We start from the raw sequence: 25,813 nt of genomic DNA on the forward strand, positions 1-25,813 counted from the left end.
TGTGACGCAGTACCCTGAGATTACACTGGGTATAACATTATTTTTTTAAGACTTTTTATTGCGGATAATCGGAATTACATACAAAAATGATGACGTTACCATACACTCTGAGATCATACAAAACCGTTCTTAATTAAAACCTCATTATTAACACATTCTCATTTCATCCACTAAAATTATAATTATTTTTTTTTTTAAATGCTCTCTCCGCAATCTCAGTTGCGCATGGGTGTAACATTTAAATGTTAGCATGATCATTTGTGAGGTTTTCAACCCTAAATACTGCTATGAACAAATCCCCAACCCATGTAATGGTAATATGGAATTTATTTCTTTATATAGTCGTTAGTCTAAACATGTTTGTCGATATACGCTTATGGGGCTCACTTTGCTGTCCTTGCCTTAATACAAATTTTGACCCATCCGTGCAAAGTTTTGGTAGAGCAGATGATGACTGATTCGATAAATCAGTCAACTGTTAATTTGTATTAATGTAAAACCTTTATAGCCAGGTCTCATTTACAATAATGCTCTCGGCTGAGAAATGCTAACAGAAGAGTAATGGACCTTTTTTTTTTTTTCTTGCTTACAAATGGTCTTGAAAAATCTCAGCATTCATCAAACAGCAATATAAAGCATAGATGTGATTGCTCAGCAAATACTTCCTGTTTGTTTGTCACGTTAACCCTGTGCACTCTTGTAAAAGAGTTCTTGCTTGATAAGCCCTTTTTTCTGTGAATTACATTATTTTCACGTTTAGTGAGGGGCGTTACTGTGTCCTTTTGACCCTTTATTTGCAATGGTGGCTGCAGATTTTTTAGGGGTCATTGCATGACCAGGTCAAGTGATTTATTTAGTTTGTCATAAAACCATATTATTTCTAATTTCATCTGATTATGTATTTTCTAATATTTTTATTTAACTAATATTGTTTACTTGAATGCATTCTTAACTTTTCTTGGTGTCATGATGCCTGAAACAATCTCTGGTTTTTGCTTATTTTAATCTATATAGTTATAAGACTTGTGCATTCGGATTCATATGAACTTTTCTGATTTTGTCAATTCATACGAATTTCCAAAAACTAGACCAGACCCCACCACCAAATGGACAAAAACAAAGCAAAAAGTTTAGAATTTCCATCCAAAATCTGCAGTCTATTTCCCTCCCACACACTCACAATTTAATTCACGTTCTCTCACACTCTCGTCCACATTCTCTCTCACGTTCTCTGAATGTCTCCCTACCTTTCCCCGCCGACAACTTCCACTCTATCTCGCATCTCCGTTTCCGTGTGTCACATCTTCTTGTTCATCTTCTTCTCCCTTTTTTTCTTTGTCCGGATATTCGCTGAGATGACCTCCAAGCTAATTTCTACCAAAGTGGTGGTTCTTCCGGTGACGTCCTGTCCCCCCATTGGAAGGTCGAGGACTTTACCAGAAGCTCTGACATTTTGGTGGAAATTCGCCGAGAGGCCATGTCCACAGTGATGCAGATAAAGAAAGAAGAGAGGAGAAGAAGAAGATGTGAGAAACAGAAGTGGAAGTGGTCGTCAGAGAAGGTAGAAAAACATTCAGAGAGTAAGTGAGAGTAAATGCGGGCATCAGACAACAAATTTTATTTACAAATTTAAAATGCCCCCAACCAAAACTAAATATTCACTTGTATATGTATTCAGAAATACACATATTTATATACATACTGTACGTACATACATGACACTCCCTTGCTTACTTACGGAAAAAGTACCAGGTACCGCTTTCAGAGATGTGTGCTAATAATTATACTAGCTTGCCTATAATTTGGTTGCACAAGTTTGTAACCAGATCAGAAGTGAATCTGGTGAAATGTAAAGAAACATGTAAGCATATGACTGTTCCAAAGCTGAACACCTTTTCAAACTAGCTAAGAAAACTTCACTATAAGAAGAAATAACTGGATTTCATGGAAATCCTCCAAGGTCGCTGACTTCCTGGGGAGTCCAGTAGAAAAAAAGGATAAAAAGCACACATTGTACTTGCAAATTTCTCCTTACCAGTGCCCATTGAACGCTGTGGCCACCGATCTTGCGTTAATTTGCAGAAATGAATTGTGACTTGGTCATTCAATCACATCCATGGCACTCAGGAGTTCCTCCTAAACTAACTTCAGTTAGTAGTGATGTGTGCACCTGGTCCATACTATTTATTTGTTCTCCGTTGACTTTAAATTGTAATTAAAATTTAAAGAGGCCTGTCACTACAGAGTTGTTGACAGGATTCTCCAGTGTTCTACAGCCTTCAGGAAAGTTTCCACTGAACTTTAGAGGATTCCATTTAAATTCAGAAAATATGATAGTCTAAAATCAGTTGGTAGTCAAAGTAAAAATTCTCAAATTTGACCCTTATGTCACTAGATCCTATTGTATACCATGTAGGCTTTTTATATTATATTTTGTAGCATTTTATGAGTTTAAAGTGTTAGTTGTGCTAGAATAGATATTTGTACCTCCACATGGAGTGAACTAATTGCTCAAGAACTGTTAATTGGTAGGCAGGGAGCTACCATAGCTTGTGGTAGTGAGTAGGTCATTGCTCTAGGAAGTATGTTCTGCCAATATGAAAATAAAAAAATAAATCAGGCAAATGCCCAGTGGGCTGGTAGTGTTATTGCTGCTCGTGCAATAGATCTCTTCAGTTAGTGGCTCTCCTTGCAGAAGTCTAAGTGGGTAACATGCCACTGCAAAAATCCACGAGACAGCCACTCAAACATAATTTATCGGCTGTTGGCCTTAAAGTGCCAAGTACCAGGGTCAGTTTTAATCCCCAGGCTGGCTTTTAGTGTGATAGTGTGATTATTTTGCTTTCTGATGCAGAGATCATAAGCAGTTACATTTTATTTATTAGTAATTTTAGTAGGGGTAGATAACAACATGATAATTAATTTACATAAGAGCATACAACACAAAGAAATTTGATTTTATGGCTGTTTTTGTTATCTATTCTGCGGATTAAGTATATTAAATTGATGTGTTGGGGTTTTTTTTCCTCTTCACCTAAATAGCAGCTGACAAGGTCATTAATTTTACAAAATACTACAATTTTTCCTCCAAACAGTGCTATTGAAATTAAAAATGGGCACTGCATCTTGATCTAACAGACCTGGCAAAAGCGTTAAAGTACCAAATTAATTACATCCTTCTGCTGACAACACCTTTCATCCTCTTGTTTGCAACTTCAACCTTTTAAATTTTCTGGTATTATTAATAGTCGTAAGCTTTTGCATCTAAAGAACCAATCACAAAATATGATAGCATTTTGCTGTTAAAGGTACAGTCTCGGGAGGGAGATATATACTTTAACACAACGCTGAATTCCCAACAATATGTGCATGGTGTGTGAGCCAGACTGGGGATGACTAGGCAGCCCTGGCACTGGATACGCATGGCTTACCCCATACCCAACCAGGAGGCGCACACAGCAAAAGTCACAGTTGGTCCATACTCCTGTTAACATAGTTGGCCTTAGTGCCACTCTAGACACGCATCCAGTCCTGTGGGGTTTACAGTATGACATTTCATTATTCTTTTATAAATTATATGTAACACATATGAGAGAGTTTGCATTTGCCAATTGTATGTCACAACACATGGCAGCATTCACACATTACACTCATCAACTCCTTCATCTCATGTACATAGTAATTTTATTATGTATTCCTTGTAACCACATTGGTTTCCATACACTCGTTCCATGATGTGTTTTGGGAGGGATTTGCAACCAGGTCAATGACAAGAGGGTTTTGATTACCTAGATTCCCTGCCCTGTCTTCAAAAAGACAATGTAGGTATTTAAGCAAAGATATATTTTTGAAGCATTGTACTAAATATGGTTTGATTGACATAGAAAAAAATCCATGAATCTCGGCAATGTGTTCTTTTTTTGACTATTTAAACGCAATTTAGGAATGGACATGAGGGGTCAGAATTCTGTAATTCCAAACCGTGTGTAGCTAAGCTTCCATACTCTGAGGAGTTCAAGCCTCATTCAGGTCACTCTCTTGGACAACTCAGTGAATGAGGGGAGTCTGAGAAAGAAATTAATATGGCCTGAAGCTTGGACTAGTTATGAATCCAATGAGATAATGGAAAATTGAAAATATTGCAGACTTTTAAGCCATGGTGCCAGCAGATGATTAATTGACAAAAAATGTAATTGGAAACCTAAGGGAGCATTTAAAAAAAGGATGATTCAACCTCCCCTTATACTAATGTGAGATATCGGTCAATAAGGTAATTCTGTAAGGGGGTAATGGGTCTTGCAAAGCTAAAAATTTGGATGATGTTCTAAAGCACACTGCCTGTTTAATCTATGCTGTGTATATATATATATATATATATACTTTGAATTAATATATGAATCATGGTTATGTGTCAATGAGCTTTTTAGGATATCCGCATTTCTCTGAACATCTTGCAATTACCCCCTAGAAAGTATTTTCTTTTTATATTTTTGAATGGTTGCGCTTCTTAATAATTATTTCATTTTCATTATCTAAGAAAAAAAACTGCTAAAATAGACAAAAGCTTGAAGTTTGCTATTTTCCATGTTTTAAATACCGGTAGTACACAGTTCCACAGCATTGCAACAGGTTAAATCCATATGCTTCCACTAGGGGTCACTAACCTCACATACACTTGGCTTATATCTCCTTTGCTATGTGGTCACAAAAGGCAGGGCTCTCTATACTTTATTCATTCTAGCCACCCTTGGGTAACATTGCTACTTAAGTGTTATTTACCTGATTGAGCATTGAATTATATATAGCTAGGGGAAACTTCAGTATTATACTTTAGTATATGCATCTGTGCATTTGTGTATATGTTTCTTGGTAGTGGTGCTGTGCTCCATAAATAAAAGAAATATATGCTTATTGCAGCTTTAAAAAATAACTAAATAAAAAGCACCACTTTAAGGTAACCCCTTTGTTCCCAAAATATATTCATTCCCTCTGCTAGCTCACCTAGTGTAAAATGAGGAATGAATATATGATCTACCAAGCGCATATTAATATATAATATAAATTAGTAGTAGATATGAATTTCATAGCACAGAGAACAAGAATCACAAGGACTTTAAGTCCATTTTCCATGTAATTTCCTTGTGATTTCCATGTGATTAACTTTGCCACTACACATTTTTGCCTGCAATAAATTATCAAATATTATTAGACAAATATATGTACACCCAACTCAGTTTTGTGATTCAATAGAAACAGAAATGTTTTTGGCCAAATTGCTGTCTTTTTTTCAATGATTACAATTACAACACCGTCCTGCCCTAAAAAGGACTAACAATAAAAATCAAGCGTGATTCAGTTGTGAGAACCTTAGTATATACTGAGCTTAGACTACATACATTTATTCTCAAAGTTCCAAATGATGTCCTTACTATGACATCGTGCTTCTGAACATTCTGTTTGAACGAAATCCATTTCAGTTAGACAGGATTTTATTACATAATTAAACAGAAAACAGGAGAACAAAGGTGAGAAGAAGAAATATGATTAATAAGAGATCATTTAACAGCGGTTAGGTTGGTGCAATATGTGAAGAACAGGGAAAGGAGCAAGGTAGAGCCATATATTGAAGGTCACAGCTGGATGGCAGCAGGGCAGAATATACTGTGATTTAGTGGTATTTGTGACATATCTGTTTCTGGTTAAACAATGCATTCATCTTACCTAATTTTATCACCAGACAAGACCACAGATGACTACCAGTTTGGCCTCCAAAGCATCCCTATTTCAAACCAGACAAAGTCATACCAATGGCAAAAAAGATTTGGCCCAGGAGGAAGCGCCAAACCAAATAGAAACAGAATTTGACAGCAGATAGGAACTGTCCAGCTCATCTAGATCTGCCTATTTTCTCTGATCTAAGACTGGGATCTTAATCAATCATTGATCTTGTCTTATATTCAGGATAGCTTTATGTCTATCCCATGCATGCTTAAATTCCCTTACTATATCAGCCTCTAAAAGTCAAGTAATGTAACCCAAAAACATTACCATATAGAAAATGATTGACCGGGTACTACTAGTAACTACTAACCATGATATATAGATTAACAGAAAGGATTCACTTACTTTAAAAAAAAAAATAAAAAAAAATCTATAAAGATCTGTCTTTATCACACCTGTGGTGAATGTGGATAGCTCTGCTAACATCATCATTGCAACCCCTGACAATGAATGAAAAAAAATAAGTTATCTTTATAAACATATATATTTTTACCTGTGACCAATTTATGTGATAATGGGCAGATCATTTACAGATCCCTGTTATGGAGTTTACATGGCTTTGTCCAGTAACCTTCAAGTGACCTTTTCATAACAATGTAAAGCAGTGAAGAGAAAGTCCTCTTTGTTGCTAATGTGGACAGTGGGGTGTTACACAGTTTCTTTGCACCTAGCTGGTATGCAAAGTTCTCCATTGTTATGAGTCTGTGCATAGCCGCCTATATACCTCACTGATCTGACAACATGCAAAGAGATTTTCTCCCAGTCTCTGTCCAAGAAGTTTCACGAGATTCATATTTAAATAGATGGCTTAACCTTCTACTTGGGTTAAATATTGCAACAAGAATAAGATCTCATTAGCATTTACCTCCTTCCCATGTGTTCCAGCTTCTCCCTCTAAAGTAAATTCAACCATTTATATAGAATTTCAACTTTTTTTTTTAAGTTTAATGAGTATTAAACCAATTTCTTCACCAAGAAAGGGTTTTAAAATAGGTCCAATTTATTCTTATGGTTCAACAGCTTTATGTTTTGTTTTCACATTTGTATTTTTAGTACCTAATTGGACCATTTTGGCATTTATGTGTTATGTATTCATTTGTGCGGAGGGCCTCGGTGCCTGTTGGTCTTTAAGATGTCAATTTTCCTGTGCTTTGTATGACATTATGTTTTGTTATATATTGCACGGTACTAGAAGTGTTACAAATTAAAAAAGAGAGAGTAAGAGGGGCTTTTCAGCAGTGTCAACGCAGGATGAATTGGCCAGGAGAAGCATGTTTATAGACTGTGTGAAGAACTTTGTCTTTGTGTGGGAATGTTGGTGACACTGTTGTGGTTTGCTTGAATGAACTGCAATGACGCGACTAATAAGGTATCCTGCTGAGAGCCACAGTGGGGCTTTCTCAGACCTCCCACCTCAGTCCATTCAACTTCAACTCAGTGTGGCTAATTTTTCCCATTCCTTCAATTCTTTAGGCCTCCTTACAAACCGTAAAGTCAACTTTCACACCGAATACTAGATAAGTGCTTTAGGAAATAATCATGTAAACAGAATGTTACCTTCTGACCTGCAGCTGATACCTTGCCTTTGGACAAAACCCTCCAGCTATTGCATTAGCCATGGCTATTAAAGAATAATGCAGCTGATCCTCCTTACAAAGTGCCCTGAGAAATGGTTTAGCCAAATCAGTGTGCCCCTTGTCACATTGAATCATGCTCCACAACCTCCCACTTCAAAGTGCTATTTATCTGCTTTTTTATTTTTTTAAACTACCCCAAAGTTTTAGAGAGTGCTTAGTGAATGATTCCAGTGAACAGTTCTCCTTTACTCTTTTTATTCTCATTCAGAGCTGATTGAAAGAAATATATTTTTTGTTTATTTTTACTGTCAATTTTTTTAAAATATCTTTTCACATATACAAAAAAGTCTTCATTTCTGGGGGGATTTTTTTATGAAGAAAATTTTGGTTACTTAGGGCAAAATGATATAATGTTTACAAATACAATAAAACTATATTATTTTTATTTGCAGTAGAAGTAGTGTTTTATCCTTCCAATTTTAATTTATCAGTTAAATATTTTAAAACACTAAACTATTGAATTGTAAGTGTTCAATGGTTGCAAAATCTTTATATTTGTTTAATGGATTAGTAATTTCTCAGATTATGCTGGTTTATAATGGAAGGTCCAGCAACAGGCTACAGATAATTTAACATACTGATGTGATAAGGGAGGCACCTTCAGGGAAATTTGATATAATGTTTAGGAGGTTTATCACTTTTCTAGATCATTAATAATAATAATAAACATATGCAAGATTCCGAAATCAATTAAACAATGTATTGTACAGTAACCCAATGTATGTGTCTACCAATGGCAGCAGTCATATAAACTACCTGTACTCAGGATCTTTGTGGTTAGTCCTCCTTAATAAATCATTTCTCCCCTTTGGTTAAGTTACTGATCTTCTTTGCCAAAAGCTGGTTCTGCTGGCGGTTATAGTTTTGAGATGAGAAGGAACATAATATCCTGAAACAAAATGTTATATGTTTGCTTACTATCTCAGGGGATCACATCATGATGAAAAGATTTCATCCAGAATCCCATAAATTTAGTAAAATGTGTACTGTTTTGTCAGGCACATTAACACTTTATTTTTTTAAACGAAAGTTCTAACTCGTGTATTTTAAAACTCTGTTACGTTACCAGGCTCCGAGTTCTATAAGGAAAATTCCCCATTTTGGCTGGCTCTGTGATGTATGGGGATATTTTTATACACCACTAACATTGTTACTGGTTAACCTCCTGCTCACCCTTTGTGGAATGAATCATGCTACCCACCTGCTTATTGTTATGATGCATTTGTTGTACAGTTCACCAATGGATGTCTTTACAGAGAGAACTTATGACTTCTTCATGTAATAACATTTATAAAATCTTTAGCCGCAGCAATAAAGCTGCACGAGAGGGGAAGCCATTTTAATTTATCATGGCTTTTTGTATTTATTTTGATTATAACTGGCCCATCTTTCCTCGCCCTAATCTTTAAAAGCTGACTGTTGGATGAGTTTACTTTACTAGTTCTTCTAATCGTGCACCCATGTTCTCCCCCTTTTGAAGACAGCAAATTCAGCACCACAGAAGAGTAGGAATATTAGGAATTTTTTCTAAAACCCGAAAACTTAATCCAGTTTAGTTAAAACTGGTTGTGCTACCAGATATTAAAGGAACAATCATGCTATTTTTTTCTGTCAGCATCCTCATTCCTTACAGAATTCACAATGACCCACCACTTTTTATTTGATAGCATTAAGATGAAATGGCTTTTGTACCCAGGGGGTCCTGGCAGGGTCCTCACCTATAGCTTGATTGCACTGGCAGGACATCAGAGAAGTTATCAGAGAAGCACTGCATAAAAAATACATGTGGATGGTGACACGTTGAAAGGCCATTTGAGAATGTGTTTCTCTCTACCTGTTGGTCCCATTCCTTCTGCTTTGCATCAAACCACTAGAGTAGGTTTACCTATTTCAGGGAGCCAGAAGGGGTTCTGAGTTCTGGGAAGAGTGATAGGGGTGTGCAAGTGCCTCTTGACATGGCTGAAAAATGACGAATAAGGAATATTACATTGGCCTAGGCCAATGCCCCTCTGTCACAAAACAGGGTGGCTGGTTGGGGAGATCACAGATCTCCATTGTAACTGACCCATTTACACTGTAGAGGTATGGCGGTAGTTGGCATGGCCTCCATAGTACCCTAAACCAAACTCCACATGTCCTTCTGAGGTGCTGAGCTGCAATATGACATTGTATCCTTGCACTCCGTGGAGAGGACAATAACACAGAGATAGGTCCTGAGGAGTTTTTGGAGGCAGTGAACAGGGTCAGGCCTAGGGCAGTACCTAACCTTAATATATAACTGCATATATATATATATATAACTGCATGTGACTGGGACATTCATGGGATAACATTGCTGTTATGCTATAGCTTTTAAACAGGATTACCGGTTAAATTTTATTACTCTGTGCCCATGAAATGGTATAAGTCAAAAATACAGTCATACTTATGGACATGCTGTTCTAACGTATATAAGGAGCAAATTATAGTACAAAAACTAACTGCTTTGGGAACAGTTATTGTAAATCAATATTATTAACCATATTCTTTTATCACGTAGTTTTAACATTATGGGTAAAAGAGGTTTAGAAGAAGATTAGTTCAGACTTTTTTTTTTTTTTTTACAAAAATTCTATATCCGTTTTAATGTTTCTTGTGATGTAACAAAGATAATGTTTTGTAATATAGAACTAAAGTCCTCCAAGGCTTTCTATTTCTCGGCAGCCTTTTCCGGTTGTAATCCCTTAGGGGCAAAGTGCAATATACATAAACGAGGTGAAACATATCATTTTTATGAAATCCTTAAATGTGTAAGAGTAATGTAATTGAGGTTTAATTAACTGATTCCGTTTGTGTCTGGCCCAGTATCTTTTGACTCCATCATTACTGACTTGTGATATCCATTTAGTTAACAAGCCGTAAGTGGTTCTTCTTTGGCAAGAAGTGTCAATTTAAAAAAATGACTTTGGGGAAAAATTAGCTACACATACCTTCCTTGAAAAATCAATTTATTTAAAAAGCCATTCTTCATGCCTTTCTGCCACTTCAGTAACATTCATTATTTTTATGTTAGCTGTAAATGACCTTGAGCAATGCCAAAAATCGAAATGAATTACTGAAATTGGCAAAGTCCGTTATTTTTTTCTTCTTTGTTTGAAGTTAATTCTTTATAAACTCTGGTAGTAATTTCCCAGAGGGGTGTTAGGGTAACCCAATTTGGGGTGTATATAATGTTGCTTAATACAGATAACGTTAAGGAGGATTGTGATACTTGACAATATGGGTTATTACATACTTCTTACATCTCTTCATTGAGAAAGATGAAATGCATAAATAAAGATTTCGATTGAGGATATATCACACTCTGACCAGCTTCTGGTAGTCTTTTGTCAAGCATCTGTTTATTACAGAGATTATTCAGACAGTAAGCAATAACTATGATTAATTGTCATAATAAACCCTGCATGTGTTTAAAAATACAGAGATAATTCCATACCTGATTCTGTATGTGGATTAATGTTAGCTATACAAGACAGGGTGGACTTATTGCATCTCTATGTACCGACTGCACATACTGTAGTCTGTCTATTCTAGTGTCTCCCTTAACTTTATTATTTTATAGACCCAATCTATATTGTAGCATCAATTATATTATGGGATAAATATCTACAGAAATACCCAAAACAATACAACCATGTTTAAGACACTATCTACATGAGGACAGATGGGTCGGCCAGTGTGACTAATGGATTAATACTGTATTAAAACAAAGATTTTCTTAAACACTTTGTAATACCTGAGCACATTTTTGGGAAACAGGGCAACTTTGTGTAATATGTCAAAGTGTTTAGTTACTTGCCAAAACCTTTACCATATTTTTGTATGTGTGTGAATGTATCCATATGTAACTACAATGCAGCCTTCCAGCTCATCGAAGCAACAGCAAGCTGAAGAAATTAGTATGTTTACCAGATAGAAATAATGCTACAGTCTAAGACTAGCCTAAACTTGACTGGATGGATTGACTTCATGTCTTTAGGAATTTATTTGACTCAAACATTAACCACCTGGTTGTGAATGAATGTTCTGCTAAATTGTAGTTGTAAACTCCTTCCTTCATTACTCTTAAGGAATTCTAGGCCGGGAAGAATGTGGTTGAAGTTAAATAATACCCTTTCCTTATTCAAGTTCCCCTCATTGTAACCCGTCCTTCTTTTTGTCCACCAATTAATGTTTAATATTTATTTGTGAGGTTTTTGAGGGAAATGGAAAATTTCTAGAGGTTTTATGAAATTATTTGTTTTTGAGGTTCCAATCATCTTTTTGTGCCTGGTGAACTCTCTCAGGTATTAGGGTATACCAAATCCAAGGGTGTACGTAATTCACTTCCAAGCATAAGTGTTTGATCATATATCTGTGGTTGCGTGTGGTTTAAATGTAAACTAAAACAACTAGACATCAATTCCACTTTCTATGGTATCTTGGCACAAAGACACAAGGTTTGCCTCAGTTATGGCTTTTCATTAACAGACTCATCCCAAAGTATCTCATGTAAAATGGTACATTATATACAGTGGCCCTTGTAGAAAAAAAGAAATGAAACATAATAACAAGTACTGTTTGTGCCTTCTTTCTTACTGAAGATCAGGGCTGCGTATCTTCAGGCCCACTGGCCAGATATGACCTTCTGTTTTTAATGTGCTCCTACGTGTAAGCTGCATTTGATTGCTGTACTACATCTAATAGAATCCAACTATTGTACGTTTATTTCAAAGATCTTTAGCAAACTAACTTTTCAAGTACTACCTTGAACTTCTTTCTGTATACTAACTAAAAAATGTATAAAAGATTGTTCATGTGTCACACTAGTGGAAAAACAGATGCATATAAAAGGTGTGTACAAAGTGAGACCTAGAACATCACATATCGTAATTACTATTTCAATGTATTTGGATATGGGAATTGTTTTAAAATGTCAATGTTTAAATACATTAGACCAATAACCCCTTATTGGTTATTTCATTCTGATCATTTATTTTTGTTATGATTGTCATAATTAGCTGATTATATGTAATATTTGCTTTATCTTCTCAGTATTACAGATCATCGATACGAAAAAGTACCTTTCTTTATTTTTGGAGATTTTAACTTTCGACTGGATTTAAAATCAGTGGTAGAGGTAGGATCTTTTAAGCTTTACTACTTTTAATGACAATATTTTTCTATTAGTAATGAAAAGGAAGTAATGTTTGAGAAACACATTTATAATCAGTGAAAATTAAGCCATGTAGACCAGTTTCTGCATATTATATTCACGTCCTGCGATGTTCATATGAATTTGTTTAATGTAATGGAGATTTCAATGGAATTACAGTTTACTGGTTGGTTTCAGTAGGTAGGCAAAATAAGTTGCTGGGACCCACTGAAGTAAGTTGGCCTATATGTAGCTGCTCACGGGTACGATGATGTAAAATGGACTCAAATTTATATTAAAAAAATGAAAAATGGGGACTTGGCTGTACCTTCATGCATTCTAAATAGCTGGCAAACTGCACTTTTTAATATCACACAATCAGCTGCTTGTATCAGGTAGTGTATCAGGTATTGCATTGCTAACCCCCGTAGCAAACATGCTACCACATTTACAGCTTTTACTTTTTCTTGTTGCTGTTGTTTCTGCAAATAGTGGGGTCATTCAGAGCCTACATTGTAGTTTATCTTCTGCTATTCCAGGTGCAATAAATTATGGGAACTCACTTGATCCCCAGCCTGCACAGAAGCCACATAGAATAAACATGAGACCATTGCTTTGTTGCCCTGCACACCTAATCAATTGCTGGGTCCTTTAGCTTCTCCCAATTGGTTCAGATACAGGCCTGGGTTCCATTATATCCCTAATCATCACTGTAACAGCTGTGTTTGTTCTGCAGGTACATAGTTACTTACCTTGTTTATGCCTGTTTTGGACAATGCTGGGGTTAAGGTAATAAATGTACCGTAAATCACTCTTGTTTTTGAATCAAGAATTCATTTGCAACATTTTTTCCCCCTAAAAAACTATATTGACTTTTATTGGCTTGAAACCTTTGCTTTTTAATTAAAAGTTACATATTAAGACACTGTGCTAGTTTTTGGTCAGAAAGAGTATTATTGCCCTGTTGCAGTGTTTGTATAATAAGTCTTATACTACAAATTATTTTAGAATGGGAATATATTATGCCATTATAACACCTGCATTTACCTTGTCTAGTAATGATAGGCTGAATAACTGAAATCAGGTGGCAGCAAATACCAGTACAACTAGATCATGCATGCACAGTAGGGTGACCACATCAGCCTTTTTCCCAGGCAGATTAGAATTTTATATGTTATTGACCAGCGCCTGTCAGAAGCTGCCCTGCAATATGTGGGATGTATAACTACCTTTCTGGTCCCCTTCTATGAGTTTGTACGTTGCACTGTACGGCAGCACTTTAAATGTGGTGGCCGGCAACATGTGAAATGCATATGTGCTCTGAAAGAAATGGCCAATTTCAGACACAGACTGGTCGTCTGGCATCCTGGGCAAGTGTCTGGTGGGCCGCTGGCCGGTAGTCTTCCATACTGTCAGAGTGAGCATTGTCAGTCCTGCTCAGGAGCTCAGGAGAGTGTGAGGAGACCCATTGTGCCGCAGGATTTCACATTAATGCTAGAAGAAAGGTTAAGTATATACAAGACACACAATCACAACACTTGTGTTTTGTGTCCCAACACTCTACGCCATACGCAACTGATCTAGCTTCACTCCAACCTGCTATACCACATACCACACCCCCAACCCTTCTCCAACTCACCACGCCATGGACAGTGGCCCACATCATTTTAGCGATATGCATATACACAAGTTTTACAATGTTTGTATATAACTACAGCAACTTACTCTAGATTCTAGTGTGAAGCCAGATATTTATAAAATGCATTTGAAAGTTGTGATCAAACCTGCCCAGATCCCTTTTATTAGAGGGGGCAGTAGTTTTTGTAAATGCAGGCAGAGTTTCCTGGCTGCCTCCTTTGTTCTGCAAAAAATGAACCTATTGAGCACCAAAGGGATTTATAACACACTGTTGAGCGAAGCCCGTAAACATCGGTCTGGACACCAAAACGTTAAATGAGGTACCAAAAAGAACATCTCTTTGCAAGTGACTAACTCAATGGCTATCTGTCAATCACAGTGTAGGAACAGGGTATGCATTACTAGCTTCCTGCTGAGTCTAAAGGACCACACAGGTGGTGGTGCACTCTGGGAAATTCAGCCCACATAATTCTAATCTATTTATTTCTCGCATAAAGAGAAAAAAAATATACAAATATTATATGCCCATTTCTAATAAAATCTGTTGTCTTCTGTGGATCTTGGAGCGATAGAATATCTCGTAAAACTTTGCCATGTTTGTAAATTTGCATTTATTTAAGAAGGATTGAAAGGAAAGGTCATGACCCCTATCTGTAAATGTGTAAGGCTTCCTACACACCAGTGGCTGGTGCTAGCTGTCATTTAGGCTTTTTTTTTTTTACATGATGAGATGCTCTTTTCCTAAGAGTTTGTTACGGCAGATGTCTGTGATTGATTTACCCGGGATGTAGAAAGAATTTGACACACAAGGGAAAAAGATCTGAATTAACATTATTTTTCTCTTTTGTACTCAATTAAGTAAAGTGTTAAACTAAATGTGTATTTTTTTTAAACATGTGTACCCCTCTCTTCCAGTTATAAAGTAATAACATGCTCTCTAGAAATTGCTTTATTTAAAAAGTTATTTGTGAAGTGAATTAAAATGAGATCAAGCTCATGTACAGGTTTTGAAGATTTACTGTCATGTATGGGTTGTTTTTTCAGCAGATTGAATACTTATGGGTTTCATTAATTTAGCCTCAATTCCTACATATTGGTTTTAGAATATACTGAATAAAGGTTACAAAATATATATCTCTTACAGTAATACATCATACTTTGGCTGTGATATGGTGTTTTTATCAATTTTATTCGTTTAAGAAACAAAGCAAATTACCTTTGTGTTAGTATTATAAACAAAAAGTTTTAGGAAAAATCCCACCATTATTGGGCAGACTAGAGGGGCCAAATGGTTCTGATCTGCTGTCACTTTTTATGTTTCTATGTTTGGTGAGTTGAGTTTTCTAAGATGCGCATGCTTAATATTTGTACCCAAAACTCAATATAATCATTGGCACATTGGTTTTGTCTAGGCAATCATCTTTAACTGGCTAACTTCTAGTCAATTTGTTGGCTCAATTAACTTGCTTATAAGCAGGGGATATTCTTACCCCTTTTCTTTAAATGCACATATAACTTTTTAGACTTTTTTTGTTTTCTCCATCATTGTTAGTTTTATAACCAAGATAAATAATTTGTGATTGTTCTTTCCATAACTTTAATAAAATTCCCCTTTCTTTATTATTTCAAATATTTATTTATGCTACAATTAATATTTCCATGTGCCTTCTATTCTAGCGTCTAAGTATTTACATTTTTAAGGCAAATTGTTTTGGTAAAATGTGTTGGAATTACCGAACAAGTGGTGGTATATATCTGACATAAATGCACAACTTCAGCACAACTTCTTTAAAAAATAAATAAATAAATAATCTCAAGTGGGAGGTAAAGCAGAATATGCTGTTAGGAAATCTGATAAAGTGGTTCATGCTTCACTTAAAGGGTGAAAACTTAAAAAGGTGAATTACACATATGACCTATCATAAAATGTTCTTGTGATTAACGTTCCTTTCTGAAAAAGCTGTTTAAGTTTGTGAAACATTTTTTAATTCTGCACAATTGTAGCCAGTTAACATTCGGATATTGCAATATTTTGTGGTTCGGCCAGTTAGCCTTTTATATAATTTAGCACCTCTGTTTGTGTCCTATTGTACTTCTGTTTGCCTTCTAATTTATTCACGAGCCAAGGATTTTAATCACAACCTTGCGCCAGGTTTAGTGCTGATTACCCTTTCCTTCAACAGCACTTGTGACATATCTGATTCCAGTCTGATGCTGCCACGCTTTCCTGGCAAGATTCATTGGAGGTTAATTAAATCCATCTTCAAAACAACGAGGGGCCAATGAGCCGTATCCTTGTTGCAATAGTAAATTAAATGATGCAATTGTTTCTACCTCCATCATCTGAGAAGGGAGAAGGCAGGGAGGAGAGCTCGGTAAATGAATTGTTATAAGGCTGCACGCTTCAAACCCCAAGGGGAAGCAGTAGCATGTGCTCATAAACCTGCTTTTAATTTGTGGCTAAAGATTACAGTTATCAGCAGCAAGAGGTCTCACGAGGCACTTTGATGTGAAAGATGACACTCTTAAAGAAATAAGAATGTGTTTATTCCCTCTAGGAATTCGCAGCTATCTCCCTTTTCGGATGCAAATTAATACAAACACCATTACAGTGCAGAACACAAAAGATGATGCTCCATTCACTTTTTTTTGCATTGCTTTTGCCATAATTAATAGATACACAAATTAAATACAATTACCTACAGCTTGTGGCTTTTTTTTTTATAGGGTTGAGCATCATTAAACTAATTAATAATCCAGTCAATCAGCAAGGCGATGTTGCTGTGATTGTTCAGTGTGTATGTTTTATGTCTTCCGTGGTGGTGTCGAGTGGCAGCTGGGAGGCTCAGCTGGCATGGGATGACAAAAGCTATGACAGCCGTACCAGCGGCTCCTATCCCGGCTCATTCGAAAACTGTAGTCTGCCTCTGCCACACCTGCCATTCATCACCTAGCTGACAGTGATTGTGATAGATGACTTTTCAGAAGTCCCTTTTCTCACCATACTTTTTCTTTTGCTGTTGACTGGTCTTTGCATACAATTCCTGAGAACTCCTCAGCTTTTGTTTATCTTTTAATATTAGTTGGATTGTTTAAGATATTAGGGATAAATCACTAGCTCGTATATCCGTGCCAAATGAAACCATATGCAATCCACTAAACGTGTTTTATTGGAGCTAGACTTGGCTTCTTAGATTGAAGGAATCCTTTGAGGCAAGAAGATGTCCTGATGTTGGCGTCCTTTCCTATTTGCTGATACCTTTTTTTTTAATTGCCGTGTGTCTGATGCCTGTAATAACAGTAAAGTTAAACTGAGAACTTGGCCTGAGTCACAAGATACGTCGCAAATATTCAAAAAATCTTTCTGGAAACTTAGCAGCCCAGGGACAGCAGAGTAATTTGGGCCATTGGTGGAGACGTTGCCAACTTGCCGTATCAGGGACTTTGGGACAAGTCATGAAGTCGTATCACGGGACATTCATTCGGTATGCAGAGATGAGGGTTATTTGTAAAGAGTGAAAAGTTTTAAAAGTGAGATTATCACCATGCCAATCATTTCACTGGTTGCTTAGGTATAATGATCAATTTATTAATAGTAAATGACACTTTCTGCTGAATTCTCATTTATCTAATTCACAAGGATCCGGTAGTATGGTATCTTTTATCATTACTTAAATGTTATAAACCAAAATCTTCATTTACATTTTCTCTTTGCCTTTCAAGAAACTATATTGAAAGCGTTAAAAAGTCACCCTAATGGGTGCTGGTCCCCCGCAAGCAATGCGTTGGTCACCACTCTGGCACACAAAGAGTTGATGTCCTGAATAATACTTAATAATGTGCCCTGACCCTGCCATGAATATGGTTCTTAGGGTTAAAAGGATTAATTGAGCAGGGCAGAGTATCACTCGCTGCATAAAACCTTAATCACTTCCACATTGAACTGAAAGAAAGTGAGGGAGCTTGCCAGTGGATAGTTGTTAAATCACTTTAGCTTGTGTTTTTCCTCCTAATGCTTACTGAGAACTGAAAACAATGTGCAAAATCCTTTAAACTTGTACTTGTATATTTTAAAGACGACACATATTTTTCGCCTTTGGCCATGGAGTACCATTTTCTTGCAAACAAAATATATTTCTGTCCTGTTAGCATATATGACAAGACCAGAGAAGAGATGCTGGTTACTGCATCGGTTCTTAGGCTGTCCGTTAAATTGCTCAAATACGTCTATTTCATGCATAAGCATAATTCTCTTACTGCATCCCTTCTTGATTACTATATCCTTTTACTGACTGATGCATATTGCTATTATTATTATCTTTTATTTATGTAGCGCCAACAATTTATGCAGCGCTTAATACAATACATATATTCAAGGAGTATGACAAGACAAGAATTGACAGACCAAGACAAACCGATACATTAGGTGGAGAGAGCACTGGTCGCAAGCTTACAATCTTGAGGATAGAGTGTGTGTGTTTGTGTGTAACTGCATTGTATGAACGTTATTTGGCTACTCGACTTGCCTACATTACTTCCAAGTATTTATTAATAATTCCGCTATACTCTTCTGTTATATCACATACCAGCCGGGTTGGTTTATAGTGAAGGGACACACCAATAAACATTGGAGTCCATTTTACATGGGCCCTAGTGCATTGTACCACTTGCATATTGAGTTGGAAATTTGGACTTCTGTTGTAAATGAAGCTTTTAAATAGTGTTTTTCAGATATGCATTATTTATATATGTTGGTACCAAGCCTTAATGTGGTGGATTCCATGGGGTGTGTCCCTGAGGCTGGATTGCTAGCTGTATACACAATGCATTTAAAGGACAATCTACTTTCAATGCTAAACAAAAATAACAACTGTGGTGCGTTATACACTTTCATATAGTGGTAGCATATTTAACTATTGTACTGCCTTAAGTGTTTATGATACACTCCGTATTGATTTTATGCATTGAGCATTAGAGGGGTTAATAAACCGTAATCACATGTACTTCCTACCGACAGACATTATACAACTGTATTATTTGGAGCTGTAATAGATTTGTTCTCCGATATTGACAACAACATCTTCTTATAATAGCACTTTTTTCATTTACTGAATGACAATGTGCCGTAGGCTGAGGGACACAACTGATTCTTTGTGTATCTTAATAATGCTTGTACACAGTGATGTCAGTCAATTTTTGACCTCCACAGTCTGGTATTATATTCAGCACAGTAATAGATTTCTCCCCAGCGGTCACACGCGTGCTAATAGAATCCTTCAAAGTGGTCATGTTCCCTAATATAGCTTTTGACTGGCAGATTACAGGGCAACACAAATTATTTCACAAATCTATTCCACCTTAGGATCAAAATACTTGGTTTTCTGCTTGTAATATGGGTAAACCTTTTAATACATTATCTGAAAACAATTTTAAATAGACATAAGAAAAACATCTTAATAAAATATAGGTAAGCTTTGGTAATTTCTGTTTCCTTTAAATCTTTTTCCATCTTTTTCTCCAAGGCTAAATTTTCAAACATAAATCCCTTTTTTACCTACTGAATTTGAATCTGTTGGGGTTTATGCATTGAACGTTGAGTAGAGATGAGATAAAAACATTTACTCTTCCATAATAATTACCTGGGAGGATTCTAGGGTAGGCTATCCGAGCTCTTCTGGAGGAGTTGTTTCGCACGTACGGTGGCTAGCCCCAGACAACCTTTAGGCTAGGTTTCCACTTGGTTTTTTTTAGCTAAAAACGCCCATAAAAACGCCAATAGCGCCACCTGGCGTTTTTTTAGTGAAAAAACGCAGCAGCCAGATGTTAGCTGTTCTTCAATAGGAAATCGCAGAATGCCATATCCACTTGGCGTTTTTCTGTTTGGCGTTTTTTCAGTCCTCTTTGGCGTTTTTCTGCTTTTTTGGGCTCTGTGGCAGTTTTTCAAAATCGCAGCATGTTGACACTCTGGCGTTTTTTGCAAGGAAATCTTGGCGTTTTTCTCCAATAGAGGTCTATGGGAGAGAAAAAACGCCATGAAAAAGCCATGTGGGTTTATTGCCTTGGCGTTTTTTATGGCGTTTTTTCCACAGTTACAATGCAGAGGATGGACCCAGTATCTGTATGTCCTACGAGAAATAGGCTGGAAACAAACAGTTTCACACAAAACAAAGTTCATATTGAATTCTACACCATTTGGAACAAACATGCCATTACAAACAAACATACGCGACACATCAACTGGATCCTGCGTGCCAAAAGCAACAGCAAACAATTTGCACCATCATTTGGGGCCAATCTTCCTAGAGGAGCAGACATTCGGAATAAAGCACGCCTTACAAACCACAGAAAAGTGACAAAAGGGTCCGCCGGGGCGTTTAAGTAGAACTCTACCAAGTAAATGACATCAGGGGGCAGATACTTGCCATTTATCCTAATCCCTTTTAGCTGGGTGAAACTTCTAACTTGTAAAGGCTGGAAAAACTGCCTAAGGTCAAAAAAAGCAATTTCCACAGAAAGGCTAAAACGCCAGAAAAAACTCCAGAAAAAAACGCCAAAACGCAGAAAAATGCAGTGGCAGTTTTCTTGGCGTTTTTCATCAAGAAAAAAAACGCATGACAAAAACCCAAGTGGAAACCTAGCCTTAGTGGGAGAGGACCAGGGTAAAGTTAGCAAGGAGTGGACATGACCTGGCGCTCCCCTGCTTGGAAAAAAAGATACTGACTTCAGGGAAATTATTTTCTGGTCTTAAACCGTACATTATAACATTCCATTCCAAAGTGTTACAGAGCAATGAAAGCCCAAGGCCAGCCTATCCCTAAAGCCTGAAATTGTAACCTAAGTAGACAAACTGTAGGGGCTGTTTTTTCAGGCCAAACAAGCCAAATACTAGGGGATTTTAAAAGATATGACGGGAGGTTGTCGAAGGAAGTTAAGGGCATGGGGATCAGAATTCCGTCAGGGTGGCTTCTTCAACCCAACATATTGCAGTTTTTATTGTGTTGGATTTTAATGGTTGTATCACTTTCTGCATCTTACCCTCATAGTCTAAGGCAACCTTCTTCTACAAACCAGTTGGTATGCCTTACTCTGTTTCAGAGAGAGAAACGTGACCTGTAGGTTTGCCAGTGGGGATTTGATTTGTGTACTGAATCCATAAGCAAGTCCAGGATCTAAAGTTCTGGCTTGGCATAATTGTGTTTGTTCAAACACATATATATCATATGTATAGATATCATAAACAAGGCATACTTCACAAACCTTGACAGCTTAACCAAGTATATAATGTAAGTACATAAGATGTACGTAACAGAAGTACATAACATGTACAGTCAATAATAGTAAAGCAGTACATGTGAGACATCAAAAACATATATATCCTTAATTGCTCAATTAGACGACCCCCGAAAATTTGAATATAATATAAGACTACCCTATAAGAAACAAGTTTTACTAGTAAATATTAAATCACGTGTAAACTATTTTTTTATATTTAATAAAAACTATGCTTGAGATATTTTGTTTTTATCTCCTTTTACTTGGCCAACCTGCCCCCAGTTATGCACATCTGCCCCCCAGATATGCCTTATACCCCCTTATATGCCACTCTGCCCCCCAGAAATGCCTTATATCCCCTATATGCCACTCTGGCCCCAGATATGCCTTATACACCTCTATATATGGCTCTGCCTCCGATTAACCCCCTATATGCCACTCTGCATCCTTGATATTCCTTTTAACCCTCTATCTGCCACTCTGCCTCCCTGATATTCCTTTTAACCCCCTATATGCCACTCTGCCTCTCTGATATTCCTTTTTAATAAATGATAGTTCATAGGTGGTTTGGCTTATGGTGCCTTTTTTGCTGCCTACCCATACATTCTCGTAATGCTGTATCGATGCATTAAACTTTTGCCTTTCGTACAGTTCAACATATAAATGCTGGTATAGTAGACAATGCTGGTATAGTAGAGGAAGTGTGGATGCAACTTGCTGGTTGAACTACCAGTAGGATTCTAATGACTTCTTTACAGTACGATCATGTGATGGTGGGACGTTTGTATGAAATGCATTGGCTGTCACGTTGTAGTTGATGGCAAAGATGTACATTTTAAAAAACATAAATAACCCCAAAAGATGATTTTCCATGACAGGCTACATTGTTTTTTACCCAGATGTGACAGTTCCCCTTTAATAACCTTTCTTATTAAGGTGCTCAAATTTTCACAGATTGCTAGTACACCAAATTGTCAAGCAATTCAGTGAAATTGATTGAGCCTGTTTAAACTACTGGTGCAGTAATTGGTACAGCGGGCATTTTGTGTCATTAAAATCATAATAGCAGGGAATTGGGATCCCTCTAGAATTCCTTTTGTCTCCTATTGGAAACCAGAACAGCCATTCTTCGGATGCTTTCTCAATGTGCCTTAGAATTAGGAGATTTACAGCTGTCAATCAACCGTTGTAAATTCTGACAACCTTCTCTATTACACTCTTCATTTGAACAGGTGCATTGGAATTGTTTTAGGTTTTTTTTCTTGATACACTGCCTTGTTCTTAGTTTTTTTAATCATTCTCGATTTTCCTTTATTATTGCAAATGCGATTTACTGACTCTCTTACACAAAACAAAATACCCTCCAGTTAAGTCTTAATTTAAATTGCTGGGGAGAGCAAATCACTTCCATCGCTTCTAAAAAAAAATCTGGTTTCTAAAGCAGCCTTGAAATCTTTCTGGATATGTATATTCTACATAGTTATCCATTCCCAGAACTCATATAGCCCCTACAGTTTTTAGACAACTTTTTTCTGTAATTATTATTATCCCACACACTGGGTGAATTATTAAAATGTTTCATTCTTACTAGTTTCACTCAGTTTTAATAAATAAAATTGAATTCTTCAATACTTAAATACTTAAGATGCAACTTGAGGCTTTCTCTGCATTGATTCACTAAGACCCTTTTGGGGATATCGCTACCCGCCTGTCAACGGTGTTGATTGCCTACAACAAAATGCACAGCTGAAAGTAATGTACCAGTTAACTGCTCCTGTTCTTTGGCAGTCATGTGGTTTTACTACTTTAATGCATGGTGTTTGGGTAACTGCTTTAAAAGTCTGTATCTTTTACAAACCTATTCTTTTCAGCTTGCTCTAAAATGAGATCTTAAAAAACATCTGTTTGTGTCTGAAATGAGCCCTGGCTCAGCCTGTGATCCTTCCTCCCTGCAACTCATTGTTTTCTCTGCTCTTTGTTAACCGATTTCATGCTATCAGAGGGGCTGCATGTTTTCCTGCCTGAAGTTGTCAGATGTATAAAAGCTTTAGAGCACAGTCACATCTAGAGGGATGGGCATGAAAAATTGTTAAAAAAAGAAGGAACATGTCTTAGGCCACCCAGCATTTTCTTGGCTTGACCAGAGTGCGAACTAGCTCAGTGTTAAAAGCAAAGGCTATACTTCTAGTAAATAGAAAAGAAACATACAGGCTAGCACTAACACTAATGCAGAACATGTGAAGACTTAGTTGATGGTATGGCCATAATATGGAAACTTGTCACCACTTTATGGTACTTCACATTAGGCAAGACCGAACACTAGCCCTGAACTAAGAAAAACAGAACACCAAACAACATCAATGCTCAGGCTATTGGCTGAATTTACTCCCAACAAAAAATGCTACTGAGCATGTGCAGGAAATATATTTACCATATTGGCCCAATTATAGGCCGCACCCCCACTTTAGAGGTTTAGCAGTTTTACCTCCTCTAGGGTATCTGGAAGACCAGATCAGAAGACTGCAGAGCGTTTTCTGTAGTGCGGTCTGGCGAAAATGCGGTCCTCCGGCAACACGAGCAAAAACTTTAATTCCGCCCTGATTTTTTATTCCCAACTTTGATGTAGATGAGGCAGACTGGTGCAAGAAGCGGAGGTCACATCTGCCGCATCTACATCAACATTGAGAAACTAAGGTTTAGGTACCTACCATACATTAAATGTAAAAATATATATATATATATATATTCTTTAAAATAGCACCAAATAATCGTGAGTGGCCTATATTCGAGACAGTACGGTATATTTTCTGCTTTCAGTGGAGACAGACAGAGGAAATGAGACATAATGCATACTTAATACAAGTACAAATCTATGAACAGAAGTTCTTCCATGCTGTTGTTAAATATAGACTATTTACCCTTAAACATAATAATCTGGATATGCAGATGCAATTGTTGATGTCTGGCTTGTAGCATTGGGTTTGCACTAAAGTTGATATACAGACAAAATATTTGTTTGTCTCGACAGGTTTTTGAAAGTAAATCTTAATACACTGGGACAATTCAACAAACAATCATTAGAAGAAAGTATTTAGAATGAGAAGAGCAAGGTTTCCATCCTCCATTCAGGTTGCTGTAAGCAGTAGCCACTCATACTGTTCAATTCATGATTGATCATGATTCTACTTTTTGTCATCTTATAATTTGTATTTAGGAGATGAAGGTTATGTAACCAATTTTGGTTCATGGCAAGCATCCCTAAATAAATAGAGGGCAAAGTACCTACGATCTGCCAAGCAGATGGACTGAGGATATATTAAGTAATACTCAATCTGCCATTACAGGATTACTACATTTTGCTGCTCATCAAATTGGTAAGAAGCACAAGGTGACATCAGCAAAATGTTATCTACCAAACTGTACAAGAAATTAAATATGTTAAATTTACAGTGACCCTAAAAGAAGCTTTAATGTAAAGTGACTTTTTTAAACTTCTTGGAACTTCTACTGCGTAGAAAATTCTATTAAAGTGTAGTATGTATAGGAGTTCTCTGTATCACGAGGCAATAATGTTGGCTATAACTGCAAATTACTTTTTTTTATATAATTCAATTGAATGAGAATTATATATTTTTTTTAATTTCAGATGGATGTTTGCTGAAACAGTCTTAGGTTGTGTTTGTGCTAGGAGTAAAACAGAATGACAGTGAAAGAACTCACTTGCAGAACAGAAGGAATATTATTGTTTTTTTTAACAATTGTGTTACTCCAGCATATACAGCAGCATTGTACACAGTATTCTGTAGAATCTCCTATATATATCACACTTTTTTTTTTCTAATGTAGACTACGTGAAAGCTGGGTGTGTATGATTCCAATGGGCAGACAAATATATAATAATGGGCAGACAAAAATATGTGGAACTTTTTTATGAGCACCTTTACAGTGTGTTGAACATTGGGCTGCAATCTAGAGCATGTCCAGTAATTACCCGGTGAAATTAATTTTATGGCTGGTACTTTTTCCAGATGATTGCACAAGGCATGCCTAGGGATTGTGATATCGCAAAAATGTTATATAAAGGCGCAGAAGGTGAGGAGGGCTGGATCTTTTCATTTTAAGTTCAAAATATAACAATAGGAATCCCACCTATAAAACATTCATTGATATGCCCTAAAATATAAATGACACTCAGATGGTAATGTAAATATTAAGTGCCTAAGCAGTCCTTAACTAAATAAGGTGTAAACTGCAGGATATAAGAATGGATACTTGGTCCTATCCCCAGTGCTTCAATGCGGGACTTAAAAAA

The 25,813-nt window shown here is 36.7% G+C and overlaps 1 protein-coding gene across 1 annotated transcript in view; it reads left to right on the forward strand.

Annotated features, from left to right (window-relative positions):
• LOC149298955 (inositol polyphosphate-5-phosphatase A-like) overlaps positions 1-25,813 on the forward strand; it is a 217,842-nt gene that overhangs the window by 146,443 nt on the left and 45,586 nt on the right. Inside the window, exon 9 of the mRNA XM_089486955.1 lies at positions 12,492-12,576. Coding sequence (XP_089343081.1) covers positions 12,492-12,576 — 85 coding nt within the window. The remainder of the gene's footprint in view (positions 1-12,491; positions 12,577-25,813) is intronic.

This window comes from Sceloporus occidentalis, unplaced genomic scaffold (genome assembly GCF_023333645.1).
Source record: "Sceloporus occidentalis isolate IW3139 unplaced genomic scaffold, rSceOcc1.0.p SCAF_30, whole genome shotgun sequence".
Lineage (NCBI taxonomy): Eukaryota > Metazoa > Chordata > Lepidosauria > Squamata > Phrynosomatidae > Sceloporus > Sceloporus occidentalis.